Raw genomic sequence first — 11897 nt, 5'->3', positions numbered from 1 at the left:
GGGTTTGCAACCCTTTTCCCAAATCCTTTGACCTATGTATAAGATTTAGTGAAAGAGTGAGAAATCAAACGAGATGGAATTCAACTGAAGGAAAGCCAGAGATTAGGGGGGGGGGGAGTATTAGGAGAAAATGTCATGTCGACATCCAAATTGATTAATTGATTGATTAATAACGAATATATTTCATTTCAAAATTTTAAACAAATTACAAAGTATATTAAAATTATAATACAACATAATGAAATGAAAATGCATTAGGATCAAGGTACGATATAATAGGCAAGAATGGTATGTATATGGTGTATGATGGGGGGGGGGTAAGAAAGAAATTAAGAAACAAAGGTGCACAGATAGCCATGAAGAATTTATATGGAATAGAGAAAGTTGGATTTTAAAATAAAATTCTTGAATACAATGCGCAACCATGACAGATGATTCAATATCCTTAAAATTTTCCTTGCATGATCATTGAGGTATATCATAAATTTGTGTATACAATCTATATACTTTATCAAGTCGGTGTATAGGCTTACTCCTTTTTAAACATTTGCATCTTTTTCTTTGAATCGTATACGTTTTTCAATTGTCATTTTGTCATACATTGCATTTAAAAGAGATGACTTTAAAAAAAAGGTGAAATTCATGTTTGTGAATAAATTATGACTTCATATTTCCCCTACTACACTGAATGCACAGTGACGTAACGCAGTCGCAACTAAGATATGATGGCTTAAGAATAATCCCGATTTAATCACTTCTGTTCCCAAGGTTGATCACTATACTCTAAATCTGAGCTTTCCGGTTTAGATTACGAAAGCCAAATTTAGGACTTATGTTTGATCTGAAAACTTGAGAAATTAATTTCCAAGAGTTAACACCAAGTCCCTTTTTAGTTGTCTGCGTTTACCTCCGACGATTTCTATCCCCTCCCCTCTCTGTGCACTCAACCCCCTCTCTGGCTCATTCTTTCATTCTTTACCTCTCCCATTTATCCCTCCTCGCACCCCAATTTGCTGTTCTATAACTTTAAATAACTCGAAGCTTTTAGTATACCCCGTTCTTTATTTCAATACTTCTTTGTAATTCTTTGCACAATAATTGTATAATCGCTTTCATTTAAATAATTTACAAGAATGACATGAAATCATATGACAGAACCTGCTTGTCTTTTTGAAAACTACACCAGTTTATTGAATCATAATACAATAAACATAACATAATACATACACAATAAACATAATACATAACACAATAAACATAATGCGATATATAAATAAATAACTATATCATTACAGACAGAAAACCTTACCCAGAATATATCTAAATAATGTTCTAAAGAATTACAAAGTGTTAAGGCTCAGTTTCAAAGAGTGGAGATGTGATCACTCTCTCAAAATAATGAATCAAGTAGTATTCATTTCATGTTAGTTTCAACATTTTCAATATAATCCAGCGAGATACTAGTGTATTACTCTTTCGACATTTTAAATGGTACTTTCAATGTAATGAATACGATTATGAAAGGGTAGTTACAATCTAAAAGGTACCACGAAGTGAGACATTAAGAGAAATTCCTGCTAACATAGTGTTATATCACCATGATCACTTCACAATATTTTCTACAGTATAGTACCGTAATTTATTAACAATAATTGGTAATCAATTATTTTGCAAGTTAAGGTAATGAGAATGATAAAACAGATACCACAATTTTATGAATTTCCAAGGAACATATTACGAAAGTTTTGATTTCCTTTAATAAAGATTCCTGAAATGCAATTAACATCCATCGTTCAATTGGTCAACATTACGGTGTCCAGAGTGTATACCCTTTATTATAAATATAAGCCTTTTTATGTATAAAGATTTTTAGAACAATCACTAAAAAATAGGTTCATATTTGCACCCTAAATGCAACACGATCAGTACTTATTTCAGATGCGATCTTGTATTAAAGCGCTTGTTTTCTTCGATTTTGCACCCGACACTGCCTATTTTGTAACTTCTCATCTTTTATGGTGCATTAATTTTTTGCATTCAAATGGGGCAAATTTTGACATTTTGTAAAGGGTATAACTATGCACCATAAAATCATGAAAATGATTCAAAATTTAGTATAGCTTATTGCAACTCTCAAGATGCAAAACGAAATGATTCCGGTGTTCCATTTTAAGGGTCAGGAATTGCACCTTTTCCTTGTTTGTTCAACATAAGCATGATATTTCATTAGTGAAATAACAAAAAAATAAAATAAACACTAGATTTTAATTCGTCATGCGGACGAATTAGGTGGTCTGTCATGATTTTTCATTCATTGTCGGCTAATGTTGTATAAAATGAATCCCGGGAATGAACCATTCAGATATGATTGATAATCTTGATCATAGACATCAAAGGAATAAATTTTGACCATTGCTAAATGTGATTATAAATGTAGTGATGACAATCGTGATGATTATAATGATGGTGGTGATAATGCAATATGTTAAATACGAAATAAAGTTAGGAGCACGTAAAATGCCGGCTTAAAAACTCTCCAAAAATCTCAGACGATTTTACCGAAATTGGCTTTCCAAAATTGCGCAATGAAAGGCGCCTAAATTTTCACAGCAGCTAATTTTTAATCGACAGTTTGATGTTTTTTATGCAAATTCTTGTTAAAAATTCTTTGTACTTTGAGCATTTTTTTTTAATTTCACCCACTGACATTTCACAATGTCAGTGGGTATTAATTTCACAGAATACTTGAAAATTCATAGGTGATACTTTTTAAAAGCTAAAATATCTTAAATATTTTTGTTCAAATTTTCTGCTACATTTCAATAGATTTTAATGAGAAGTTTCATAATGCTATAATTTCACAGCATTCACCTCAAAACTCATGAGTGATGTATTTGATAAAAGAACCAGATTTTTTTGTAAATGTTTGCCAAATTTCTGAAAATTTTTAAACATTTCAAATAATATTTTCCGTCAAAAATTTTCAATATCCATTTATTAATTGTGTATGACTTTGACATTTACTTGAAAATTCTTTCTTGATGATTTTTACTGAAAAAAAGTCAGGTAAAAGATTCAAATACTGGCAATTTTCCCGCAAAATTTCGGGAACATGTGTAATTAACTAAATTGCACAATTTTTTCATTTCACAGAAGGTACCTGAAAATTTGTTATATGTTATATTAAGTAAAAATGAACAAACAGAAAAAAATCCAGGAATTTCCGCAAAATGTCCGGAATGAAAATTTTCAACCCAATAGCGTTTAAATATTGCAGCGTTTACTAAAAAATACATAAATGATGTTTTACAATGTTAAAATTGCCCCTTAAAAAGTTCCGGCAAAATTACAAAAATTGTCCTACATAAAAAAATGCAAGGCAAGTGGGCTTGAAATTTTCAGGAAGACTGTACAATTGGTTAATAAAACATTTCTCCAAAGAATTTCTCAAAAATTACGTCCAGAAAAAATTTGCAAAAATTTAAACACATCATAACACATTGATGCTGTGGTCAAAAGTCAAAATTATTCACACGTTATTTGTAGAGAATTGTCTTCACTATACGATATCAAAATTTGGAAGAAAACTGACCAGTAAAAACGAAGATACGGTCAAGTCATTGACGTTTGTTGCGGAAATATGTAATTTTCACTAATAACTTAAAATTGACGTAATTACAAAATCTCCAAATGAAATATTGAATATATAAAAGAGTGAGAAAAAATTTGGAGTCAACGGACTCCCTGAAGAGCTACAGTGAATTTTATATAGGCATATTTTAGCCCATTTACGCGCGCGTAATGCAAATTTGAATGGACGCGCATTCCCGTATTATTGGTCGTAAGAGGCTGAATGAGGTATCAAATTAATCAGAAGATAGTGAACAATGGAAAGACATGAAAGAAATGATGACTCGAAGATGCATAACGATGGTAGGTGCAAGAACGCGCACGCATACCTGTGCGCGCGCAAATTCTTGACATGCTCAAAATGACCAGAAACGTACCCAAACTTGACCACGGTCGATTTGGGGAAATTTAAAATTTTGACGCGCGCGTACGTGCGCGTCGTGACCTTTGCATGACCTCTGATGATATGTCCTGATGACCTGTCACCTGAACTTGATATGATGCAAATATAGATGATTTTTGATGATTAGTTGCGATGATATGATCAATCATTTAATTTTACAAAATGGCGCCTAGATGACGTCATCATGATTTGATAACCTTGAAAAGCTTCCATTCCCATGTCCATAATGATGCCCATACATGACATGAAAATCAAGGAAATTGACATGCCCGATTTTGAGATAGAGGTGGACAAAGATTTGGCAATAAAAATAAAGAAAATTCTGACGAATATAATAGGTGATCTGTCATCTTAATGACAGACCACCTAAAAAGGACCAAAAAAAAAAAAAAAAAAAAAAGGGGGTCCAGCGAGGTTTGAACCACCGAACCCTGGTATACCAGTCAGGTATGTTATCCAGTCGGCCACAGTGTGTTCGACAAGCACAGAGAGCAAAATAGGAAACATATTGTCAACTTGACATTGAATGTACATTCTTGCAATTCCAAATTGGCATGATGACAAAACTCTACAAATTCTAGTTTTGAGAATAGTACAAGCTTTAAAATGAAACAGTGGAGATATTGTCTAAAGGATACATTCTAAGCTAAAACATATTGAAAATTTGGCGAGAACAGACCAAGATTTACGGAATTAAAATCAATTTAAATGACTGTGGTGACATCATGAAACAGAAAACACTTGTTCTTAGTTCCGACGCCATTTTGATGACGTCACGATGTAATTAAGAGTCAAATGTGGCATGAAATCATATCTCCTATTCATACTCTATTCGAATATGAAAAGAAAAATTGGGGTCAACGGACTCCCTGAAGAGCTACAGTGAATTTTATATAGGCATATTTTAGCCCATTTACGCGCGCGTAATGCAAATTTGAATGGACGCGCATTGCCGTATTATTGGTCGTAAGAGGCTGAATGAGGTATCAAATTAATCAGAAGATAATGGACAATGGAAATACATGAAAGAAATGATGACTCGAAGATGCATAACGATGGTAGGTGCAAGAACGCGCACGCATACCTGTGCGCGCGCAAATTCTTGACATGCTCAAAATGACCAGAAACGTACCCAAACTTGACCACGGTCGATTTGGGGAAATTTAAAATTTTGACGCGCGCGTACGTGCGCGTCGTGACCTTTGCATGACCTCTGATGATATGTCCTGATGACCTGTCACCTGAACTTGATATGATGCAAATATAGATGATTTTTGATGATTAGTTGCGATGATATGATCAATCATTTAATTTTACAAAATGGCGCCTAGATGACGTCATCATGATTTGATAACCTTGAAAAGCTTCCATTCCCATGTCCATAATGATGCCCATACATGACATGAAAATCAAGGAAATTGACATGCCCGATTTTGAGATAGAGGTGGACAAAGATTTGGCAATAAAAATAAAGAAAATTCTGACGAATATAATAGGTGATCTGTCATCTTAATGACAGACCACCTAAATAAATACTGTACAGAATATATACCGATCTAGGAATGTCCCCAACGAGACAAGAAGGATAGCTACGATCCACTGATTTGGGAAATTATCAAGAAAGCTAACATACTGGGTAGCGTCCATAAATCACAGTGACAATGGTCTATAGTTTTTAACTAAATACAATAGTACTATGTATACAAATACAAATATTCAAAAGGATCATGATTCTCGGTGGGTATCCTGATAATATTATATAGGGACTTTAAGTGACAGGAGGGGAATGTTCCCGAGAACGCTTACTACTATAAAGGATAAAGGGATGTACATACATGCTAGGTAATTATCAAAATTGATGCACATCATAAAGATGTTCTCTATGATGTACATTCTCCCGCACGCAATAGATTAAAGTTGTGATGCTAGGTCCATGAATTATTATGTCTTATCTTATAGTCCTACAGAGATCACAGATTAGAGTCTCGTTGCCACATTGTGTGGATGTGTGGAAAGTAAGGGAGTCGATTTAGTCGACCAGTTTAATTTGTTCCAATGAATCCCATTTTAGCGTTCTCGGGAACATTATCGTCATGTAATATTAAAATCCTCTTGAATTTTTGAACATCATCATATAGCTTTAGGAACTCGAGGTTTATAATTTTAGGGTGAATTCTACTGAAAATTAGCCTAAGCAACCAACACAAGAGAACAAATTGGTTTTGGTCCATAGAAAAATAGATTACAAAGAGTATATACTTTCTTCCATTTTCAAGCTCCATCCCTCTCTATCTCTCTCTGACTCTCTCTCTCTATCTCTCTCTCTCTCACACACCATCTCTCTATTTGAATGTCTTGGGATTCAGATGCCATCAGCAAGGGTCACACAGCTGGTCATCAATCCTTGCTATTTGCATGAGGTGAACTCAAACCTTTTCTCCCTCTCCCCTGCCGTTTCCTCCTCTTCTTATGTTTTAGCGCAGGCGCCATCTGCGACAAGTTTCAGGTGACTGTTACCAAAATCACAGGCGGACTTCCTCAGCTGGCACAAGTTTTCATAAGTGATCCCATCGGATCCACAGACAGCTTGGTCACGTGATATGAAGGTAGGGCATGGGGAGCAGATTGGACCAAGAACACCTCCTATAAACAAAAATAGCAACAACAAGAATAAAAAAAACAGTCATATAAAATTCTGAAATGAATGAATATAAGTTTTCTATTCCACGGGTATATTCCATGCTACTCGTATGTACCAATGTATGACATGAGCTATTCATCACTTGAGACATTAGTTGTTCAAGACGTATCCTTAGATGAGGGGTGCAAAGTGATATGTATAGGGGAGGGAGCATGGGAGCATTACTGTCTCAAATAATTTACTCCTTTATGAAATTAGCTTTCAATAAAGTTAAGCATTAAAAAATATGTTTTATCAAAAAAATAAGTTGTACTTTTAGATTAATTGTAAAAATTAGTTGATTACAACTACAAGGAACTGATTAGAAGATCAGGTTATACAAAATTGCATCTGCCCTGGTCGCGTAAAACAAGGAGCAGAGGATAACTGATTCCCCTGATTGCAGACATTGAAGATTCTTGTGAAGATTATTAAATTCTAATTCACCCTCTAACTGTACATATACAGAACACATTTCCTTTGATTTCAAAATTCTACACAATTTTTAATTCTAACTTACCTGGTCTGTCTTCAAGTGTAGTAGCTTCGTGTAGAGGTTCACATCCAAGATCACCAGCAGCAAGATCACAAGCTCCTCCTCCTCCCCCATCACCACCATCGTCATCATCATCGTCATCACCACCATCTCCGTCGTCATCACCACCCTCATCGTCACCACCATCTTCATCATCACCATCATCTTCATCATCACCACCATCTCCACCTTCATCTTCATCACCACCTCCATCATCACCGTCATCCGATGGCGCAGGCACAGGAACAGGAATGTATATGATTTGGACGTCGCCACCGCCACCGTCACCACCGACATCGCCACCACCATCACCACCTCCTCCGCCACCATCGCCACCACCATCACCACCTCCTCCGCCACCATCCCCATCACCGTCACCTCCACCGCCGCCTCCACCATCTCCACCGTCACCATCACCACCATCTCCATCGCCACCATCCCCTCCATCTTCTTCACTGCTGGATGAAGACGATCCCGAACCTCCACCGTCACCATCGCCGCAGTCTCCACCATCGCCGCCATCACCACAATCACCACCATCACCGCCGTCACAACCACCGTCGCATCCACCGTCTCCGCCATCACCCCCATCTCCACAATCGCCGCCACCGTCGCAGCCACCATCCGTTCCACAGCTACCCCCGTTGCAACCTCCATCGTTTCCACCATCACCGTCGCCACCGCAATCGCCACCACAATCGCCGCCATCACCGCCACCATCGCAACCACCATCGCATCCGCCGTCGCCTCCGTCTCCATCACAACCGGCATCACAACCGTCTCCGCCATCCCCTCCGCCGTCACAACCACAATCTCCACCGCAGTCTCCTCCTCCGTCACCACCGCAGTCTCCTCCACAACCTCCTCCTCCGTCACCACCGCAGTCTCCTCCACAACCTCCTCCTCCGTCACCACCGCAGTCTCCTCCACAATCTCCTCCTCCATCACCACCGCAGTCTCCATCCCCTCCATCACCACCATCACCGCCATCCTCTTCGCTACTGCTGCTGCTGCTTCTTCTATATCTCAGATGAGCTATAGAGCAAAGTAAATCATAAACAAAAAGAAAATGCCGTTGATGCTGCAACCTCTTTAAGAATATTTCAATTCATGTAATGATAAACAAAATGTTAGTGTGGGCAGCAGCTATTTTTGGCTGGTTATGGGCGCGTAACATTGTATTAAACAGCATAATATAGGTCCCAACACGCATACATTTTCACCTGATTAGAAATGATGTCAACACAAGGGACGATTGTAATATTAACATTATTTTTCCTTCCAATTAGATGGTAGGCAAACATAATTCCATAGCATTAACGAGACTCTTTTCTATTCAGGCTATCCTACAGAATATTATTTAAGATCTTAGGGGCAATGTTGGTGATCTTAAAACAGAGGTGATATGAGGCGCGATCTACTAGACATTATTATAGGGAATATGGTTATTTTCATATGCAAAAGGAAATAGTCTCATCAATTACTTGACAAAAACAATCACCATTGTTATTTACAATGCAGCAATAATATAAAATGTCTTAAAATAACACTATACATTCATACCGCAACAACCATGTTATCAAGTATAGCAAATCACTTTCCCCTAAAAAAATCTGAGTCTCCCTATACTAATACAATAATAAGAAACTCATATATGATATACATTTCTATTCAGTCAAATATTATAAATTGTCAACCAAAATATTCTGTTTGTAAATTTCTCGATATCTTAATATTCATTTATATCATTTAATGTAATCATGCATTCATGTAATGATTTTGCATTATATTTTCCGTTGGAAATAAAAATCGAATTGGAATCTGAAAAACAACAACAACATTAATTTAGCATTTTAGTGTTCTCAAAATGTGTATTTCAGAACTTGCTATTCATAACACACATTGATAACGACCACAAGTATGTTGTTGGTCAGTTCGCTCTCGCTTTGAATTATGCCCGATTTCAGAATACGGACAATAGAGAAAATATAAAGAGTAATGTATTTACCTGGTGTGGAGGATGCCATTGAAGACAGGAGCAAGATGGTGGCTAGAAATAGCCAAAGTCGCCCCATCGTTACGGCTACGTGTCAATATTGGAAATGAAAAAAAAATGAAAAGGAATCATGTCAGAGAAATTAACGGTAATTATTTGACATCAAATTAGAAACAAAAATAAGAAAACTGTCAAACTGGTTGATTGATTGGTCATGAAACTCTACACTCTTAAATGTTGGGCAACATACTGTCCACACAACAATTGGTTAAAAAAAATATCCAACTCTTGGTGCTTTGGATGTAGTTTTCACCCAAACACACATTATTGGTTTAAAACTACCCAGCTGAATTGGATAAAGTTTTAACCAATTGTTGTGTAGACAGTAAAAGATTGTATATTAGCCCTATCGTTCAACTGAGAGGCTTGTGTTTTCACATCGGGTTATCGCGTCCGGTCGGCCATTTGAGAAAAGGTTGGGGGGGGGGGGGGAAGGCTCCCGAAATTCCCGAAAGGTCAGGTCCAGTTTACCCTATGCTTTTTGAAAATTATCAGTCAAATATACGAGTGTTCGGGTCCATTTTACCCGATGTTTTGTGAACTTTATAAGCCATATATGCAATGGGTCAGGCAGGGGCGGATCCAGGATCCAGAAAGAGGGGGGGGGGGGGGCTCATTTTCCCGAGGAAAATTTTGATAAGCAAAATAAAAAGGTCTTCACTTTTAAAGGGGGGGGGGGCACACTTCTGTTAAAACTTCATTTTTACATTACAAATTTTAATTGTGCCTCTCTAAGGGGGGCAAGGGGCGGCTGTGCCAGCCGGATCCGCCAGTGGGGTCAGGTAAACTTGACCCGACCTTTCGGGAATTTAGGGGCCCATTTTCTCGAATGATGGAGTTACGCGATTGCCTGACCGGACGGCACAAGCCAACTGAGATGACTTTACCCTTAGATTGACTTGCCCCTACACAAAATATCCAGGCATCGCCTTTGGGTAATACCCAAAGTAATACCCTTACAAACAATGGGCAAAATCGTAATAAAAATGTTCGTTTCATAAACGATGTCGCATTGATCAAATGGTAAATTCAACTTTTACCAGTTTTATTTCCAAAATCATCTGAGATCTGGTGAATTGTAAATCGAAAAGCAATCTAGATTTTCTATATTGAGAAGGAAAATAAAATTTTGACATCACTTCTAACCTGCTGAATATAATTTTTATCTGAATAAAATCATTATTGGCTCAAATTATATCTTCATTCATTCATTTTTTTATAGTAGAGAAAGATAATTTAGTGAAAGTGTCACATACCGGATAAAACGAAATGTACATCCATTATTCACAATTTTTTGCACAAGAGACTTATATTAGACTTTGTAGACTTTAATTTAGGTATCTAGCTATTTAGATTAACTCATTGAATATCTGTTTACATATGTAAAAAAAATTATTCAGTCAGGTGCATAACTTGAGAAGATAAAAAATATAACTAATGAATTAAAACAAATGACTACTAGATTAGTTAAAGAAAAACTTTGTTCTACTTACTTTTTTTTCTTTCTAACCAGTTGGGCAATGTTTCATCAGTCCAAATGCTCATCAATTGTATGACAGACATGTATAGCTTAAGCATATTTATATAATGAACCTAATATTGATGACCACGAGATTTAGAGAGAAGACTGCAAAAAAAGGATGACCTAAAACATGACAGGACAATCATTTTTCTGGGTTGAGATTAAGAATACGAAATCGGAAAAGAAAACCTAATTAATGATTGTTTTTTAAAATGATTTTCTGATTATCATGATGATATTGAAAATTTCTCATCAATGTTTATTCTATGTATTTTCAAAATTAATGTCCTGTCCTATATTGTTGATTCTAAAATTGATTGTAAATGGGAAATGTATATACATACTATTCAAGAAAATTAGGATAACCAAGGACAAGTGTTTCTTAATCTAAGCTACAACATCCGGTGATTTATATTGACCAGCTGACCAAGCAGAGTGAATTTCATCAGATTATTACTATCCTTCATTTTTAATCGGTCACTGTATACAAAGTAATATACTGCGATATGATTCTTATGTTTATGTATGCATCTGAGCATATGCCCAAAGATCGCGTGAATATGATTGATATAGGCCTAACTAAAGCTAAGGAAAATTAAAATAAGATTCAAAATCTATTTTCTAAATGACATATTGAAACGTGAATCATAATGCTCCATGTACGTATCTGCCTGTTTGATTTTATTGTCGTCATTATTTTACATACATTTTTGTTTACGATGAAAAAAAATATGATCACATTAACAGTATTAATAATGATGATGATTATAATGATGATAATGATACTAACAATGATTAACAACAAATCCACTATACTGCTACCACTAGCGTACAGTGGGAGCTGGGGGCTCCAACCTCTCCAAAATTTTAACGACCAAATAAAAACTTAGAAAAGAAAAGGAAAGAAAAGGGGAAGGAAAGGTGAAATATGGTATTGTTTGTAGAATATCATGTCAAAATCTGTCATAATGTTATAAAGTCATTTTAAAAAGACCAAAAGATTAATAATTATGATAACAGCGATTGGAATAATTGTGATGATAACAATAAGAATTATGATGAAAATAGTTG

At 36.1% G+C, this 11897-nt stretch overlaps 1 protein-coding gene across 1 annotated transcript; it reads right to left on the bottom strand.

Moving 5' to 3' along the window:
- Nucleotides 1-6500: 6500 nt before the first annotated feature.
- LOC135155929 (loricrin-like) lies at nucleotides 6501-9323 on the bottom strand. Its single transcript, XM_064106447.1, has 3 exons — nucleotides 9257-9323; nucleotides 7408-8283; nucleotides 6501-6676 (listed from the first exon to the last, which is right to left on the bottom strand). The coding sequence occupies exons 1-3, from the start codon at nucleotides 9321-9323 to the stop codon at nucleotides 6501-6503; spliced, it is 1119 nt and encodes a 372-aa protein (XP_063962517.1).
- Nucleotides 9324-11897: the final 2574 nt, after the last annotated feature.

Source organism: Lytechinus pictus, chromosome 2 (genome assembly GCF_037042905.1).
Source record: "Lytechinus pictus isolate F3 Inbred chromosome 2, Lp3.0, whole genome shotgun sequence".
Taxonomy (NCBI): Eukaryota; Metazoa; Echinodermata; class Echinoidea; order Temnopleuroida; family Toxopneustidae; genus Lytechinus; species Lytechinus pictus.
Note: the sequence above shows the minus strand (reverse complement) of the source record. Positions and strands in the feature narration are given on the sequence as shown.

Bases quoted from the DNA above. Each gene is read 5' to 3' on its own strand.
- LOC135155929 (XM_064106447.1), bottom strand. From the start codon at position 9,323: ATGGGGCGACTTTGGCTATTTCTAGCCACCATCTTGCTCCTGTCTTCA. The intron at 8,284-9,256 runs GTAAATACATTA...TTTGCTCTATAG, and splicing joins AATGGCATCCTCCACACCAG to CTCATCTGAGATATAGAAGA. The intron at 6,677-7,407 runs GTGATGATGAAG...TTTTGTTTATAG, and splicing joins TGGTGATGATGAAGATGATG to GAGGTGTTCTTGGTCCAATC.